Source organism: Corvus cornix, chromosome 1, assembly GCF_000738735.6.
Source record: "Corvus cornix cornix isolate S_Up_H32 chromosome 1, ASM73873v5, whole genome shotgun sequence".
Lineage (NCBI taxonomy): Eukaryota > Metazoa > Chordata > Aves > Passeriformes > Corvidae > Corvus > Corvus cornix.
In genome coordinates, this window is record NC_046332.1 from 34,674,917 (window position 1) to 34,693,926 (window position 19,010).

General features: G+C 42.2%; 2 protein-coding genes across 8 annotated transcripts in view; one reads left to right on the forward strand and one right to left on the reverse strand.

Annotated features, from left to right (window-relative positions):
- Nucleotides 1-10,050, forward strand: CCDC90B (coiled-coil domain containing 90B). The gene is given in 10 exon segments (XM_039562764.1): nucleotides 1-110; nucleotides 113-130; nucleotides 1,992-2,111; nucleotides 4,744-4,847; nucleotides 6,180-6,281; nucleotides 6,926-6,967; nucleotides 7,047-7,118; nucleotides 7,201-7,254; nucleotides 8,179-8,293; nucleotides 9,373-10,050. Coding segments are annotated over 10 exon segments (756 nt in total). The 5' UTR covers nucleotides 1-37; the 3' UTR covers nucleotides 9,429-10,050.
- ANKRD42 (ankyrin repeat domain 42) overlaps nucleotides 8,293-19,010 on the reverse strand; it is a 19,771-nt gene continuing 9,053 nt past the window's right edge. For 4 of the 7 annotated variants that reach the window (XM_039562730.1, XM_039562738.1, XM_039562714.1 and 1 more), the window contains 6 exons: nucleotides 18,742-18,867; nucleotides 16,940-17,045; nucleotides 16,161-16,336; nucleotides 15,626-15,752; nucleotides 12,884-13,028; nucleotides 10,623-11,714 (listed from right to left, as the gene is read on the reverse strand). In XM_039562730.1, coding sequence (XP_039418664.1) covers nucleotides 11,619-11,714; nucleotides 12,884-13,028; nucleotides 15,626-15,752; nucleotides 16,161-16,336; nucleotides 16,940-17,045; nucleotides 18,742-18,867 — 776 coding nt within the window. In that variant the 3' untranslated portion in view covers nucleotides 10,623-11,618. Of the gene's footprint in view, nucleotides 9,307-10,622; nucleotides 11,715-12,883; nucleotides 13,029-15,625; nucleotides 15,753-16,160; nucleotides 16,337-16,922; nucleotides 17,046-18,741; nucleotides 18,868-19,010 lie in introns of those variants that run through there. The other 3 variants (XM_039562720.1, XM_039562749.1, XM_039562760.1) reach the window with 3 other exon arrangements.

A 19,010-nucleotide genomic window follows, 5' to 3' on the forward strand; every position in this document is an offset into this window, starting at 1 on the left:
CGGCAGTGAGCGGGCGGAAGCGCTGGGCTGGGGCGCCATGAGGGGCGCCGGGAGCAGCGCAGCCGTCCGCGCTTTGGCCGGCCCCCTCCTTCTCCCGCTCCCGGCCCGGCTGCCCCGGCTCCTCGCAGAGGTGAGAGGCGCCGCAGCGCCGTGCTCGATCCCCAGGCCCGCTGGCAGCTCCCGCGCCCGGGCGGGCAGGCGGCCGCTCGGGGTGGGCGGCTGCCGGGGTCGGTTGACCCCGGGCGGGGTCTGTGAGCGGCGCCGGGGCTGCGCAGGGCGCTGGTCGGACTCGGTGTGTGGGAGCGGCCGGCCGGGGCCGTCCCTGAGGCGCCGTGTGAGGGAGCGCTGAGCGCCTTCCCCCGGGGCTGTAACAAGGGGTGAGTTCCACGGGCGGGAGCAGCCGGGTGAGCGGCGTATGGGGCTGTCAGGGGCGGTTCGGGACGGGAGGAGCGGTGGGAATTACCGTGGGGCTGCAGAAGGGCGTCTCCGAAAGGTGTCTCAGGGAGGGTTTTGTGGAGTGATTTTCTCAGCCCCGGGCTGCGAGAGGAGCATCCAGTCGAGACTGCAGGAGTGGAGCGAGGGGACAAGAGCAGCATGGCGAGACAACCAGAACTGTAATACCAGCTTTCCTGAGACAGTGTCTCTGCAGTGTAGCTTTCAAATCAAGGAAAAATTCTTAGAAGACAAAAGTTGTGCGTTTAAAAGCTGGTACAGCTTCATGAAAACGATGTTTTGAGTTGGTTTTCATTATTTGTGTGGTATTTGATGCATCTTCACTCTAATGCAGTCATTAATTTGGGTGCTGTGGCTAGTTTAGTTATAGCAAGAGCTTTATAGTACTTGTAGCATGTAACTTGATTTATCTAGTAGTGGCACAATATAAATTCCCTGTTGTTTAAATTATACAAAGCTTTTGAGTAAACGTATAGGATAAGACACAGAACAATTTGGTTAAGGCAGAGAGCCAGCAGTGCATAAAGTTTCGAATAAGCATGGATTAAGAAGTAACAGGACTGCTTAGATAACAAAGAATTAATCAGAACAGAATCTGTAATATGCAAAGCCACACAAACATAAGGTAAAGAGAAACATGCTTCAAATAAAAGTAGGAGAAGCAGTGAAACCTGCTTGTGGGAAGGGATGTCATAAATAGAGTGGATCTTTAACTAATACCTGAGGTTAACTAATACCTATTTAGAGATTAGATATCCCTAATCTCTGAGGTATTAGATGCAAACATCGTATCCCTTTACTGCCTAGTTACTTTCTTGGTGAACCAATAAATTAATTCAGCATGAAAATTAGACTTGCATATATTTCTAAAAAAAAAAAAAAGTTGTAGCTTTATGTTCACACAAGCCCTGAAAGTGAGAGGCTTGCATTAGATATAAGGAAGAAATTCCTAACGGTGAGGCACTGGAACAGATTGCACAGAAAAGTTTTGGATGCCCCATCCCTGGAAGTGTTCAGGGTCAGTTTGGATGAGGTTCTGAGCAACCTGGTTTAGTGGGAAGTGTCCCTGCCCATGGCAGGGGGGTTTGGAACAAGATGATCTTTAAGGTCCCTTCCAACCCAAACCATTCCGTGATTCTGTGACAAAATAAAAAGCTGTTGGAATTAAGGTTCAGCAGTTTAAATAAAATAGCAGTGCATGTTTAATTGCATGAAGTCGTTCAATATTTTACAAGTAAGAAAATTATTTAAGTGATGTTTCCCAAATACTATAAGACAATTGGCTGTGGGAGTTTATTTGTGTTGTATCAGGATGCTGGTCTGTTGCACAGGTACATGAATGTACTTAAGATAGATCTGTGGGTCCTAGTTGGTGTAAATTTCCTGTGGAAAAGGGATGGATGGTTTCTGGTGTGTGCTGTAACCCAGCTTTTTGTTGCAACATCCATGCAGCTTTTCTGTGATGAAAGAAATTAAAATTAGTATATTGCATAATAAGCTAATCAAGTTAAGGTTAAGGCATGTTTTGTTATTTCCAGGTTTTGCTGCCACGTTCATTAGGAAGTCATATGATGTCAGAAGGGTTGATATCACTCCCCTGGAGCAGAGGAAGGTGACTTTTGATACCCATGCTTTAGTGCAGGAGCTGGAAACCCATGGTAAGTGATATCAGATAATAAAGGAAAACTTTTAATATTAAGTAGTGTAACTTTGAGTACTATCAGTTTCCCCACAGTACCAGTCCCTGGTGGTCTAAAATGTTTTGGCAGCCTCTTGAGGAGGCTGGTGAAGGAGAGGCATCTGATGCTGTGCCATACAAATAACTACTACATTAGATTGACCTCACTGGTAGGCAGGTTTATGTATTGTCTTCCAGCTGAGAAACATAACACAGGTAACAAATGTAAAGTAAGTAACAGTTAAAGACTTTTATAGCAAAAATGAAGTTCCTAAGGAAATTCCTTCTACTAGCCTGCTAATAATAACGAAGGGGTTTTTTCCTAATTAGAAATATTTTCAGCAGCATGGTGCTGTGATACATTCTTAATGCCTGCACTTTTGTTGTGAGTGAGACTGGCTGAAGGTTCTGCCCCCTGCAGCAGCTGTGAGTCAGAGCCTGCAGAGGAGTATTATAACAGGGCAGATGTGTGTCATACATCCCTTGTACTTGCCAGGTTTCCAGTTTCTGTCACCCTGGAGGTATTTTAAATCAGGTGTGAGTGGAAATCTTTTCACAAGTTTATTCTGTCCCTGAGCCACTATAAACTGATTACTATCCAAAACATCCTTTCTCATGGAACTTCAGACATCCACATCTTTTGTTTATCTGTGAGGTGAATTTGATGCCCAGTCAGCTCTTTTGTGGGAAGAAGGAGTGAACATTTAATCTCTCATGTCACTCACCATTATGCAAACTTCTGTCATTTTGCCCCATCATTGTTTTCCAAACAGAAGAATCCTAGCTTGTTGCATTTTTCCTGAAGCAGTAGATTTTCCATGTTTTTGATTATTCATTATTCCCTTCTGTTAGTATTTTCTGCTTCTGTCACATTCCAGTCCATTTCACGTTTTCAGGGAACAGTGCTGGAATTACTTGACAACTGAATGTCCTATGGATTTGAATAGTAATGTTGTGTCTGTTGTGTTCCCTGTTCCTTTTCCTAGTAGTTCCAAAGGGTTTGGTTTGGCTTATTGATCCCTACTAAGCATTGAGCTGATGTCTTCATTAGACTAGCAACTATCTTTTAAAATTCCAAGTGACAATAGGAACTTTGTACAGTCGGAGGTTAGGATTGTTTCCACTATTTGGGTCTCATAATATTAATATGTGTTGGTAGTTAAAAGACTTACAATAGTCTGCTAACAATGTTTATTTTTTTCATGCCTGTCAGACTTGACAGCCTGTACTTCCCTACATGTGGGAACCTAGAATGCAGAGATATATTCTCTGCATTCTAGGTTCCCACACCTACATCTCTCTAGAACTGTGTTTTAAACCTGGCGTTGTTATTTTCCAGTCCATGGCTAACCACAGTAAGCTGTGAAACGTTACTTGTCCCAGGGACTGATTCAGCTATTTCTTCTCTGAGTTCCTTTAAAACTTGTGGGGTGGAGTCTGTCTGGTGCCAGTTGTTACTCAGTTTAATTTGTTCCATAACTTCTACAAATACTTCAGTACCACAGTGACAGGTCTTTATAGGCAAAACCAAGAAAGTGAGAGAGCCATTTTAGTTTTTCCCAAGTTTTAGGCAGTTTTCAGGCTCCAATCTCTTGCTTATATAAATTTTCCCACATTTTCTAAATTTTCACAAAACACAGTCGTTTCTTGCTGTGGAGGAAGAGCAAAATAAGAAATTGGCAAGAGCTTAAGTAACCCTGAAAATTCAGAGAAACTGAAGCAATACTATCACACCTTGTAGTGGAAGGAAGCTGTCATAAAGCATCTGTAGCTTTTTTAGACATGTAAACCAGTGGTGCACCTGGATGGTACCAGTATACTGAAAGGGAGCAGTAGCACAGTTCTCTAAATAATGTGCCTTGAAAGCATTTTTCAATGTTAATTTAGCTCACTTCATAAAATGGGGTAGTTGAAACACAATACATCAATCAGATTGCTGGAAAGAAATTTCTAGGGCAAAAGCTCTCAGCACTTGACCAGATACAGCTAAAATGAGAGCAATTTTTTTTCCCCATTATTCACCACACATCATCTTTAATGCTTCAAAATCACACCAAGCTATGGACAAAGTGTTACTTTTTATCATCAGAAAGCAAAAATCCCAGTTTGAGTTCATTCTGCAGGCAATGGATGCAGCAGTTTAAAAATCAGTTTTGCATATGTTCCTATCTGTGCAGGACAGTTTCAATATATGCAGAATTACTTCTTATTATTCTACAGAATGCATGCTTTGTAGCTCAAGGTAAGTTTGGTTTTAAAAGAATTTGTGGAAGTTCACTATGAAGTAAAGTTTTGCTAAATTATTTTTATAATGCATGAACAGCTGGATCCTGTATGACAGGAATTTGGTCTTTCTGCCAGCTGCATGTATAGGCTTTCAGTATATTAAAAGGTACTGTGCTTCAGATTTTTGCAGCATTAAGTCTGTGTTTTTTCTAGTTGAAGTCGCAGTGACTGGCTCCTGGCTGTCAGTTTCCAGTCACGTGTGTGAATTCCCATGTGCCACTGTGATTAGGCGTGGCACTTGAGCACCCCAGGTGACTACACATCTCTTGCTCCTCATGCGTATTTTGAACATCACCTTAACTCGTCATCCTTCAATTGTCGCCCAGGCTTTGGGAAGGAGCAAGCACAGACCATCGTGTCGGCGTTGATAACCCTGTCCAATGTCAGCTTAGACACCGTCTATAAGGACATGGTTACACAGGCCCAGCAGGTAAAAACTCGTTTCTGCTATGTAGCTATAAAGGCTCGTGGTGGCATCTTTAAAACACAAGTGAGCACCCCTCTCTAGTACTATAAACACCTCACTGTGCCAGGTTTTCCTAAGTTTACATGGGATTTTAACAGATAGTTATAGGCCCTGACCAGCTTCCACTGAAGTCTGACTACTTCATTGAACACAATGAAGTTTTTACAATTCCTGGGAAAACTTCAGTTATTTACACTAAGGAGCTAATACGCCTGATATCATCTTAAAATACTCATTATCAGTACTGACTACACTATAAAAAACAGTGTTTCTGCCTAATACAATTCCATGCAAATTCTATTCGGGATGCTGACTTTCTTTGCATCTAGTAGGATTTCCAAAGAGAAAGCTTTTCATTTCAATGAAGAAAAAAGAACCACAGAGACAGAAATCCTTGTCTTCTGAGATTTAGAGGGAAAAAAAAAAAAAAGGTAGACAACTTATATTACAAGTAAATTCTAGTAAGATAAAAATCTCTTAGAAGAAAGGTTCAGCAGTTCAAATAAAATAGCAATGAATGCTTAATTACCTTAAGTAATTGAAGAAGGATGGCACATCATTTCAGCTTGCACAGCCTTCTGGAGCAATGATCAAAACCATCACTGTGCATCAGAGAATCCCCACAGCAGTGTGTCATTTTCCATGCTAAATAGTAGGGTAACTTCTTTATGCTGGGTGAAGGAGTATTGCTTTCAGCATTTTAAAATACTGAGTTTCTTCCTTTATTTTCTGGTTTGGTTTGTTTCCTGTGTTTATACATAGTGGTTGAATTCTGAACTTGTTAGTTCAAACCCCAGGAAGGCTTTTTTCAGTGCTTATTAGCAGTGCTTTACTTGTGTCCATCAGACTTTGAAGCTGACAGTGTGATACTCCTGTCATTAAGTCTTTCGCTTTCAATGGGTTTGTAGGCAAGAAATGGAAGTGCTGATTAAGAGTTGCATTCAGACCCACAGTTAATGCTTCTGAGGCTGCTGAATGTTCACTGAAAGTGGAAGAGACTGCAGGACTGACCTGTAGCTACAGTCTACTTCATTTCATCGCTACTTGGATTAATACCTCTGAACTTTTGGCTTAATTCAGAGTTGGTGTATTAAAGCAACAGAAAAAGCACAGACCTCTTGAGTCTTTCAAACAAATTGCTGTATGAAATTGTCTGTTTCTGTCACATTCTTGGTAGAGAGACTCCCCACTTCTGTGCTTTGCAGTAGCTAATTTCATAATTTCAGACCTAAACATTTTTCCTTTACTTGCCAGAAAGAGTGCACCTTAATCAATGGCATGTTTCATTTTTCAAAGGAAATAACTTTACAGCAGATAATGGCACATTTGGACTCCATTCGAAAAGATATGGTCATCCTGGAGAAAAGTGAATTTGCAAACTTGAGAGCAGAGAATGAGGTACTAATACATATTTTCATTAAGCAGTTTAATCGCAGTATTTGTTCCATTTTACCTGTTGTACATTTTTGTGGAACAAAATATGAATGTAAAAGTAATTTTGGATACTTCTATCAGAATTGAAGAGTCTGTATGTTACAACTTTAGAGATCACATAAAAATATATTTCACATGCTAAGACCTGCTCAGATCTTCTGTAAAGGATTCTAAGATGTGTACATTTTTTTCATCTTCTGTAATTTTATTTAAGGGTAACTGCTAGTTTCTGGCCATTAACCATACAGTGCAGGGCGAGGAGTCAGCCATTCCTTGCAACAATTTAATTGATTTGGTGATTGAGACACGTTTTGCTTTTACTTCATGGCATTTTGATATTTCTCTGCTGTCTTTAGAATCAGAATAACAAGATCATCATTGTTACAAAATAATTACTTTATTTTGAACAATATTCCCAGCAGATTATATATACCTGTACATTCAAACACATTAATTAGGATATTTAATTAAGAACAAATTGCCCCATTGGGAGGAAAAATGGGGGAAGAATAATTGCATGGATGCAGTGGTAACACTTACATGACTGATTCATTTGGTTAACAGTTTCCTGAATTTGTAAGAATCTTTTTTTTTTCCTCTGCCCTTAGAAAATGAAAATTGAATTAGATCAAGTTAAACAGCAGCTAATGGTAAGTAAACAGCAAGTACCTACACACTCCCATTACGGAGAATAAACAACTATTTTCAAAATCTTCATTTGTTTTAAAGACTGAAACTGGTAAAATCCGAGCTGACAGCAAGCTAGACATAAACCTGGAGAGGAGCAGGGTGACAGATATGGTAAGTTGGTCTGTGAAGATGCCCTTATTAGCTCTGTGTTGTGTTTCTGTTGCTGCAGTTGTGATTTATCTTCTATCCACAGTTTACAGATCAGGAGAGGAAACTGATGGAAGCAACTACAGAGTTTCATAAAAAAGTAAGTACTGAACACAGCCGGGTACAGTCACACATTGCATGTTCGGTAAACCCCAAACTTTGGTGAAAGCTAGTATGTTTTTGGCTATGGTAAAGTAAAAGGCCAGGCTTGGAGCTGTTGTAGTTGTTTCTTGCCTGTTTCTCACTGAACTCCAGTCAGCACAGGGAGGCATGCGGGCCTTGTCCCTTGCTTCCAAGTACCTTGTCGCAGGCTGGCACATGGGGGATGTGAGCTATCATGCTGCCCTTTTCCCAGTGTTAACTGATGAGCTGTACCACAGGGATGGTTCAGGTGCCTACAGCCAAGCCATTCGAGGACTGGAAGTAAGTCCTCAAAGCTGCTAGAGGACAGCAAAGTCTAAGAGGCTGAAAAGGGACCATGTCCATCTTGACTATATCCTCCCTTTTTGGGATATGCTTTGTGACTCCTCAAACCACTGTTTCTCAGAAATGTAGGAATACTGTTCTGTGTGCTGTAGAATATCTCCTTTAGGAGGCACTGGCACATCAGAGACAAAAGTCTGTGTCATGAGGGTGGTGAGTCACTGGCACAGGTTGCCCAGAGAAGCTGTGGACTCCTGGCAGTGCTCAAGGCCAGACTGGAAGGAGCTCTGAGTAACCTGGTCTAGTGGAAGGTGTCCCCCCCATGGCAGTGGGGCTAGAACTAGATTGTCTTTAAGGTCCCTTCCAACCCAAGCCAGTCTGTGATTCTATGATCATTGGAGTTTTCTCGTTTTGTGTCTCCGTCCCTTCAGTAATCTTCCCAGACTGTGTGAAGCAACATTCTCTGTCTTCTAATGTCTCTTAGCAGTGATAGGTTGGAAATTATTTCTTGTTTCTAGTAGCATGGTATTTTTGTTCAGCTTTGGAAAGTTGAAGGGGCTAGAGACCATTGTGAAATTTATGCTGTCTTTCAATATTTCAGGATGCAAATACCAACAGCGTTATCTCAGAAATCAGTAATAAAATTGACACTGAAATAGCCTCCTTAAAAACGCTCATGGAATCGAATAAACTTGATACTATTCGTTATTTGGCAGGTATGTGATAGGCAAGGAGGTGAGTACTGGTACTGGATCATGGGTGTATAAAATTCTGTTCAGGAGTAAATGCTAAAAGAGGTCAGCTGTAGCAGCAGACAACTGGTATTGGGTGGAGAAGAGGTGGGAGCATGCCACAGTAAGACTAGGAGTGTGCCCAGAACTGGGATTAGGATGAATATGGACATGGTTTAAAAAAAATTGAAAGCCTAAATACCTTATCCAGCTTGACAGTACTCCTGCTTGCTGCAGCAGTCATTGATGTGATGGAGTTGCTAGAGAGGTTTTGCTGAGGTCACTTATATTACCCTGAAGGGGTAATTCAGGACTGGTCTGAGTGACCAGTTCTGCTTCCCATTGAGTCTCCACAAACACAATTTCAGTGTGGCAGCACTTGTACTTTCTCCTGCCAAGCAGAACAAATTTCAGTCTGATTTGGGATTAGTCTTCTCAATATATACATAACCACTGAAGTTTTTATTGTGTAGGAGCTGGATAGAAAGAGAGTAATGCTTTATATTTGGAAGTGAGAATAAGTTCAAAGGGAAATGTAATTAGCTTTAACACTAATTGAAACAGCAGTGTAACAAATTCAAAGCACAACTCGTCAGGCTTCAGGAATGCTGCTGTGTTTGACAGTTCATTGTAAAATTCATTGTCATTTTCATTCTGTGGGAAATCCGCAGTGTCTAACGTGAGCCCTGGTGCAGCCAGCTCTCCTGTAATGCAGTTTCCAGTAGCTGGGTGACAGTAGTAAAAGCCCCCATAGCCTGTGGTGCTCTCAGGTATCCAGTGTAGCTGTTGGGATGTGTCCCTGAAAACCTGGCTCCTCAGGCTGCTGCATTGGGCCTCCCATCTCAGTGCTGCAGCTGTGCTGCTGTGCAGGGTGCAGCATCCAGGACCAGCCGTTGGATTCTGGAATTGTTCTGTCGCACCTGCAGCAATCTGTGAGGTTTAGGAAGTTCTGCCCTAGAATTGTTACTGTTCTTCCATCTGTTTGTAGGTAACTTCCTCTATGGATAAAGCAGTACAACAGCATTCAGCTAATTCCCTCCTTTCTTTGTTGTTTTTTTTAACAGCTTCAGTGTTCACTTGCCTAGCGATAGCACTTGGATTTTACAGGTTCTGGAAATAGATCTACATGGAATGACTGCACTAAATACAGACAGAAAAGACCACCCAGGCAACACCACTTTGATGACCATGTTTGTGCTGTAGATAACCTTGGTACCTTTTTGTTTTGGTATTCTTCCTGTATAATAAAAATGTTTTCTGAATATGTAACACTAAAGATCAAAATATTTGGGGGGAAAGTAGCCAGATAGTAATATTTCATTGCCTCCTATTCAATACTGTATTTATTTCAAAGTATTTCTTATGCTATACCAGAAAGTTTCCTAATATTTTTTAGAATTAAATTTGTTTTCTTTTTGGAAAATTCTCACTGTCATCTCTTTTCAAGATGGAAATATTAAACATTTTATATGCCCTTGAAATGGGAATACAGTTCCCAAACTAGGGGATGCTAATACCAGACTTCAACATATCTAATCTGATCCAAGTAAATTAGTCTTAAACATAGGTTCTGGATTTTGCCTTTAATCTGTTCCTCACTTCTTTGATGAACTGAAGCTTGGCCCTTTGGGTTTTTTTATCTACATACATAAAAACACACTCCAAGGCCTTTACTAAAGAACCCTTTTTTTTTATTTCCTTGAAAACTGGTTTACATTAATTTAAAATCTCATGTACAACTACCCTGTCTCCATGGATTTATTTTATTTAGTATCTCCTGCAATTTCTGTAAGCGCAGAGGTCAAAAGAATGGGAAAACTTCTCTGTCTTCACCTTTTCAAAGGAAAATGCCTCCACTCTCAGCAACTGTGTACAGCCCTGGGGCCGATGAGTGCTCTTAACTTCCCCCCCTCAAGTAGCACAAAGTATTTCCAAGAAACCAGCTCATATTTTCTGGGCACCGTACCTGGCTTTTAACATGGAAATACTCAGCATCTCAGTGGTGCCAGGGTGGTGGTGGTGGTGATCATGCTCATCCTCTCCACTCCTCCAGACTGTTCTGTAATCCTGTGGGACACACTGACCTTCCTGACCACTCTGCCTTCTGCAAGGACTTGACAACTCTTGTTGCAGAGTTGCAACACAGCTGAAGGGTGGATGCCTTCCAAAACTGAAGCAGTTCTGTCTTGTTGAGTGCAAATGTGTATGCTTGGTTTGATTCTTTTAGTAAAATGATAATTCTTAAAAAGTCTTTCTGGATTAACTTTGAAGTAAGAATAGGCCTTTTATGGGCTAAGGACTACGTAGTACTGACTAGTGGCAATTTTTTTATTGCTGTTTTATTCTGTTTACAGTTGAACTTGCTGGTATTCTGCCAATTCTTATATTCACGGCATTAAATTATTTATCATCTTCATTCAAAAACATAAAATAATTTCTTATATTTGCTGTCTGGCTATCTGAGAGTTTCTACATGAAAGTTTAGCACCAATGGTGATGCAGGAAATAGCTCATCTGCTGCAGCTTCTCACTACCATCATTTCACACACCCTGAACTGGGCTCTCGGTACAAGGCTTATGCTGTTAGTCAGCGTGCCTCTCCTTCACTGTGCACACAAAACCATGGATTTTTATTTTTCAGGACCTTTGAAATTCTCAGAGATTAAGTTTTCTATGGTACTAAGGAGAGGACAGTTCAGGACTTACGCACTAAAATAATTAAGTCTCAAAATGAGGGTTCCAGAGGGAAAATAATTTCACAATAGCACACAGCTGACAGAAAAACTTTTATATGTGTAGTCATTAAATTATTTTTAGGTGCGGAGGAGAGGTCAGGGTTCCAGTTTCTAATCACAAGCTGCCCCATAACTTAGTAAACCCTTCAGCCCTGAGTTAGAGACCCAACTGCTGCAAGTCATCTGGCACCTCCCAAAGGAGTTGCTTCCTGCCTCCTTTAGGAATGACTAAAGATAAAAATCAAGGGGCCTGGCACCTGTGTGCAGCTGAGAAGTAATTCTCCCATCCACTATTCATCTTCCACACTGAATATTCTAGGAGGTAAGGTGCACTTTTGCCATCCTAGGGTAGTAGTACGAAATAGACCAATGGATGGAGATACTTTTCCCAGAGCCATGAGGGCCTGTGACATTCCTGATGTTAGGCCAGAGAACTAGAGAACTAAAACGTAGTTCAGTGAAAGGCAGAGACCCACACCTCATCTGTGGAGCTGGGCTGTGCAAACACTTTGCATTATCTGGAATATTGCTTTTATACCTCCACAATCTGCTGCCCCTCCTTTGAGACTTGTTCCTCAGTGTGGTCTCACAAACCCTCCTCCTGGGCTGCAGGCAGGCTGCTTCTTTATTTTCTTTTTGTCTTTGCAAGACTCGGCCATTGTCTCAGCTTCCTGAAACAAAGAATACTGCAGCCATTAAACAGCAACCAGTGAAAGGATTTAAAATTCTACATCTGGGAGTAACAACAGAATACTGTGTTCAGACTGAAGCTGAGGGCACAGCACAGTCCCAGGGCATGGGACGGCAACACAGCAGTGTGAGACTTGAAGGTCCCTTGGCTGTAGCAGTCATTCAGCCAGAAAGGCAGCTTGGTTAGAAGGGGAAAATTACCAAAAAAATGGCCTAATGGAAAATAGTGACAAAGAAAATGTTTGCCAGCCTGGGAATCACAAGGCTAAGAAGCAGAAACATCCTTGAAAAGTGCAGCTGGCTTCTCTGAAGTATAGCTGTGGCACCTAGCATTCAGAGCCTGAGATTCCACTGAGAAACACAAAAACAAGGGACCGCAGAGGCAATTGGCTGAAAAGGTGGAAAATAGTCTAGGAATTAAAAAATGGTCTGAAAGAAGTGAAGCATCCATCTATTGCCTGTACAGGTAAAAAGTAAAAAATTAGAAACATCATCATCTTGCAGTGGTGGTGTCCTCTACCCTCTTATGTCTCTATCACATAAAAAGAGCTTAATTTTTAATTCAAAATAGAACCTCTGAGAACATACAGTGCTGCATGTTTCCTTTCCCAAACAGATTGAATTCTCTGCATGAACTTTCTATGAGATCTTGGACTCTCATTCAGTATGCCTGACTGACTCCAGATGCTGTGATATGGATCAAGACCCTGTTATTTGATTTGTCCCCTTCTGGGGACCCATGGTTTCAATCTCTACACCCCTGCAGGCTGGGTAACCCTTTAGGTGGTGACAACACTTCTCCCGAAGCACTATTCCAGTCTCAGTCACCAGGTACCAGCCAAGGAGAACTGCCAGTCACTGGATATGCAGTGTGGAAGTACTCAGGGATTGGCCCACTCCTTTTGTTAATGTGAAATATCAGTCCTTCTCTGACAGAGTACAGAAAGAAACTGATATTCTTTCACAGCAGAGACTCTGTCAAGGATAGACAAAAGCTCCTGCTCACTTCAGTGTCCCGAGCTGAAAGGTGCAGCACATTTTCGCCAGTATTTCCGAGCACTGTGCCTAGGAATCTTAGAGGAAAGAAACACACACAAGCAACAGGCAGTAGCCTCTGTGCCATGCCCAGGGGAGCTGGTGTGGCACTCACCGCAGAGGAAGCAGAGGGCGTGCGGGTTTTGCCCCGACTCTCTCGGAGCTGGCTTATCTCAGCCCGGTACTCATCCAGCTGGCTCTCCAGCTTCTCCCGCCTGACCCGCTCGTATTCCAGCTGGGCCTCCAGCTCCCTCACAGCCCTGCCAAAAGCAAACGAGACAAGCAGAGCATGAAGTACACCCAAACCTGCCCCGGCTACTCCACGTGGTGCTGGGCCTTTGCCAGGGAACAGCACAGGCACGCAGAAAGCAGCGCAGCACAGCACGCCTCACGCCAGCTGTGCTCAGGCTCCGGACCCTTGGTGACAGCGCTGAACAGCAACCTTCCCTCTCGGAGGAGCGGTGCTCAGCGCAATGGGACCGCGAGATGGAGCCGTCTGCCCACACACCGAGCCCGGGCTCCGGTGCCTGCGACCAGGCCAGGCTCAGCTGCGGGGGAGGGAGAAGTGCCCAAGCAGCAACTAAGTTATTACGAAATAGAGAAAAAGCACAAGGCCGGCGGCATTCTGGAAAGGTCAGGGGAGCTTTCTCATTCAGATCTGGTGCTTCTACATCCTTCCTATTGATCGACTGGCTTATACACAGTTGCACAAGATCTCACTAGTCACACCCTCAACGGCTCCTAAATTACTTGAGATTCCTGAACTGTTTAGCTGACACATAATTCACACATAAAATGAGTCTCGAGTTGAGCTGGCTCTCTCCTATATCAGCATGAATATCACAGCTACAAAGATGGAAGATCAGTAAAAGGAAATAGAAGATATCTGCCCTGTGCATCCCAACAGCACAGCAGGAAAGCTCTCAGCAAGACTCACCATGTTTCCCTGTTTCCCAGAGTGAAGAATTCCTGACTCAGGCCGTTTGAGCTACCAATGAGCCTTACCGACCCTGCAAGAATGGCCTGTGCTCAGTGTTCAGGAGACAGCTGACTTCCTCCATGCTTCCAATTAAAGAGGCACAGCTCCCAAACTGTGTGGCACACTCGCGGTGGCAATTTCCTGCAATGAACCCTGGTGAAAGCACTGTGAAGTGGTTCACACCAGGCCTCTTACAGCCAAAAAACCTGGACTAAAGCAGAAATCTTCAAAATCTGCTACAGTGGCCTTCCCAAGTGGCAACTTCTGCTTTTCATCTAGCAAAATGGTGTTGCCATTAAGTATTTTATCAACAATGAGGTTTTCTGGCCTATGATACAAGCATCTTGGGGTCTATCCACAGATAGGTACCCTGAGAAGGGTAGGTAGGTATGCTGAGAAGCCCTATTTCCTTTTCAAAAGAATAGTTTAGGGCTAGGGATGCTTTCTAGCCTTCACAGGTGAGAGAGACCCTTCAGAGAGCCTCACAATTTTTCTAGTTTAGCCACACATGCCATAGAAGGCAATACCCCTTGAAGAGCCCCACCAGAGCCTTCCAATAGACAATGCTAGCTCTGGAGCAGCTGCTCTATCCATAATGAATTTTCATGTCTGTCATTAGTCAACAGTGACTTTTCCATCATTAAAAACAGACTGCTCTGACCTTTCAGTGAGGGCATCAACACCTGAGCTGGTCACCCTCTTCCTTTAAAACCAGGAGAGACACTCCTAGAAGTGATGAATCTCATCCTGAAGTACATGTCTAATTATGCCCTGGAAGTGCCTACACCACTCCAAGAAGTTTAAAAAGGAGCTTCAAGGTAACTAACTCAGATGCAGGTACCTGTTACCTATAATAGACATATCAAGTTAAGGAAGATGGACTTCCAGCATAACCTGAGTCAAAGAGTGACCTGGAACCAAAAGAAATCCTGACCTCGGTTTCCTGGCTCAGACATGGCTGTAAAACAAAGTACTTAATTGCAATCTGTGACACCTACTACCTGCTCCAGATCCACACAGACTGGTAAGTCTGCTGTCTTCTTGACAGCATACATCTTGATGGCTCAGGACAGTCTCCTCTCAGTGACCAAATAAAGGCAGTGGTTTGCGTTGGCCCAAACACATTATGGAGGTGGTTATCTACAGAGACTGAGAACAGAGGGTAGCCAAATCTTTGACAGGCAGAGGTGGAGACAGGCCTGTCTTTGGAGGCTGCATTATTGTTAAATCTCTAAATCTTTGACAGAGTTTTCTTTGAAATGTAGACAGTCTGTCCATCAAATCACCTGGCCAACCTAACAGAACCATTTGATTTAACAGAGACACTGAGAATTAGACAGATATTATGAACAGTACTTCAAATGTATCAGCAGGTTTGTTGATAGGTTTTTTTCTGTGGTCTGGACACAAGCTAATGTTTTCCTGAGCACAGAAATACATTGCCAATGAACAGAAATGTTGGCAGGTCACTGAATAATCTCTGCTCTATATGCACTTCCATCCAAGCCATGCTAAGACTATTGCCTATTTTCAGATTTACTGAAGGGCATACATGTATGTCTTTGGCATCCTCAGTGGAAACAAAACAGCCAGAATTTATCAGACCTACTGGACAAATCTGCAGGAAAACCTGAAGGCCAAACAGATGATCTTGCACAAGAATCATGGACCTATCAAGCACTTGTGTTGTGGGGCTGATCCTGATGGTAGAAATTTAGAAATGGCCAGACAAATTGCTGCATTTCTTTTTGGCCTGGTTGAAGTTGGTAAGTGGAAAAGACAAAATGGCCAAAGCAAATTTGAGTGTAAGCCAGCTTTAAAGGAGAATTTAAAATGGGCCCCACAGAGGTGAACATTAGCAGGGCAAAATAACCTTACTTCTCAACTTTCTTTTCTTCTTTTTTCATCTTCCTCTCCTCTTCAGTTATTCCTCCCAGCTGTCTGTAGTTGCTGTAGGCAATTTCTAGAAGTCGCTGAAGTTCTTTAATCTTGTGATAGGCCCTTACTGTAAGACAGAGTTCTCCAGGTAGGTAAATTCAGGGAGAAGACAGTAATGCTGGAATCCAATAGTCTGGAAAATAGTCTCACACACGCAAGAGCAGAAATCACACTGCTCAGCAAACACTGAGCTACTCCTGACACCCACACTGCAAACAGATCAAAAACAAATAGCAATCCAACACTGTTGCACCAACATGGACTAAAATGGTGTAACAACTACGATCTGATTGCCCTCTGCTTGCTTTCTAATTTTCCACTATTTGTTTCAATGCTCAGTATTACAGATATCCCATCAAATATCTCATCTTACAACAAAAAGATCAGAGCAGTTGGCAGGAATTGTCCTAGTTAGGACGATAATGCCTTGATACCAACTTTTTCAAACAAGGAATGATGGAAATACAGTGCTTACTGCGTGCATTCCTTTTCTCTGCTTTATCCAGGGTTAAATCTTCTTTGCTATCTGTACTCCCTTCCACACCATGTGTTTCAAAAAACTTTATGTTGTTTGCATCAAGTTCTTCATCACTAGAGTTACTGTCTCCAGTTCTTGGTGTCAAAAGTTCCACAGCTGCCAAATGGCCAAATCTGCACAGAGAACAGTTAAAATCTGGAAAAACATGTGTGGTAGAAACTCTCTGGAACTGTCTATGTTCCCATTTATCAGAGGAGTTTTGGGACTAAAGGAAGCACTGGTACACACACTACAACTATCTATCTACTTTTTGTAGTATTCTTATGGCATGAGCTCTGCCTCGATGGAACCTTATGGCAATGGCTCCTGCATCAGAGGCATCTTTTTCCTTTGCAGGATTTCTTACTTGAATCTCATCAGAATCTGCATTATTTTTGTTAATGCAAAAATCAGCTGGCTTCTGCTACTTCTCATTTACTTTGTACAGCGAACTGTGAGCATACTGGCTCACAACTGTCCTTTTGCAAATGAGCTAGTTTTCCTCTTTTGTGTCTGACCTCACTAAAAAGAAAATTAAATTAAGTGGAAATTAAAACATTTTATAGCTACAATATTATAGCTACAATACAGCCTTGCTTATCACTCAGAGCTGAATTCATGGGCCTGATCTGTTCTTTCTTCATCACTGAAAATCAGGATTAATTCCGACACGCTGACAGGATATTGATATACAAGTAATAAGTAAAGTGTCAGAGCTACCGGATATGTACTGCTACCTCTTGGCTACATCCTTTGGAGTCTCTCCAGCATCATTTGTAATGTCACAGCCAGCTCCCATTTCAACCAACCACTGTAAGCAATGGATATGCCCCTGTTCAGCAGCTAAGGGAAGGAAGGTGCACACAAGTCAGTTATATACAACTGAAGTGTTTCAAACCTAAAATGTCCTCCTCTTGCCATTATTTGACATGCAAAGATTGGGCTCACTAAGACGCCACAAGGGAAATACTATTTCAAGAGAAGCCTGTGCATCAAGATGCTCACATCACTTAGCTACACAGAGTTTTGAGGAAGAGCATGCAGTGTGGTTTGGTGGCTCTTTCTAGTTTTAGAAACGTACTGGCACCTCTTCCTGGACATGAGTTAAACTAAACTTGCCCAGTCTCATGTACAAAACACAAGACACACAAGTAACTGCTGACCTAGTAAGAAAGGCCTGTATGTCACAGTTTGGCAGCAATGTGCTGTCACCTCTCCCTGGCTTTGGGCTCCCAGGGGACAGACACAGATGCTTGTCCCAGTCTGTGGTGTGTGCTGCTGTCTCAGAAGGGAGAAGCAGGGCTTTGTGCTGGAGCTAAATGTACAGCATTTCTTGGGGCAGACACTCGAGGCAGCACCTCGAGGCAGCACCCTAACACAACCCTACTCATGTGATCTGGCATGGCCACTGCTCCCACCACGTGGTGCCAGGAACAATGTCTCACTTATGGAAGATGGTATTTGGCAAGTCTAGATGACACTGTACACTGATTTTCTCAAGGAAGAATAAGTCCATTTCTTGACAGCACTCCCTTTTAGAGTGTTATATAACAAATTTGTTATATTTGTTTTCCTACTGAGATAAGGAAATGAAATTACAACATCAGCATGTAAACACTGGGGATGAAACAACTGTAGGTCAGCATCATTCCAAGAAAAGAAAGTGGGATTTTAAAATCACTACATATCAGTTATTTTAATGAGAACTTTAATTATGTTTTTAAAAATTCTACCACATATCTAGTCAAAAACAAATGTAGGAAATGTGTTAAAAGCATATTACAAAAATGCTTCCCTCTTTCTTTCCTCTTCTGCTTCTTATTTCAGACAATACTGTGAAACCCCCAAACACAAAAGGACCATTTCTTCTGTAATGCAAGCGGTCCACTACATGTCAGAGTGTCAGCCAGAAGTTTACCTTTCTTCACAGCATCCTACCAAATGATTTTGTTGTGGTTTTTACAACGTATCTCCACAGTACTGATGTGTTCAGTAAAGAAAGGCCCAGGCCACAATACAGATCATTCCTATACCTAGCCAGCCAAATGTTTCTAAAAGCCACATCTTGCCTAATAAAAAACAAAACCCCAAAACTATTTAGTTACATTAAATTAAGTGAAAATTAAAACCTTTTATAGCTACAATAAAGCTCTGGTTATCACTCCAAGCTGGAATTCATGTGCTTGATCTGTTCTTTCTCCATCACTGAAAATCAGGATTAATTCCAACAAAGCTGACATGATATTGATACACAAATAGTAAGTAAATACATGTCAGAGCTACTTAGTTTTCAGTTTAGATGCTGATTTCTCTTTATTGTAAGCTCTTTTTTCTTGACTTGAGCTTGGCTATATTGTTTTTAAAGTGACCCACGAACACATACATTACAAAATATGCGGTTTGGGGTTGCCTTGCCAAGCCCTCAAGAAATGAGATGCTGCTTTTCATGAAGTTTATATGATAAGCAGCCACTTGAAAAACAAAGTAAATAAACCAGCAACAAACAGTAACAGCTGAAACACAGATCATATTTACCAACCTTTGTGCAGGAGAGTGGATCCCTTATCATCCCGCTCGTTAATATTGATTACTCCACTTCTCACTAGTCTTCTAAGCACTAACAAGTCTCCTTTGAAAGCAGCACCATGAGCTGGGAAAGCTAAAACTGAAAATGAAATGCACATGTTTCCAAGCAGATGCCAGTAATTCTACTGAGTGTGCTGGTATTTGTATCTCATGGCTCGCCTCTCTCATAGCAACTTATGTATGAGCACTTCAGAGGTAGCAAGGATAATGCACCTTAATCAG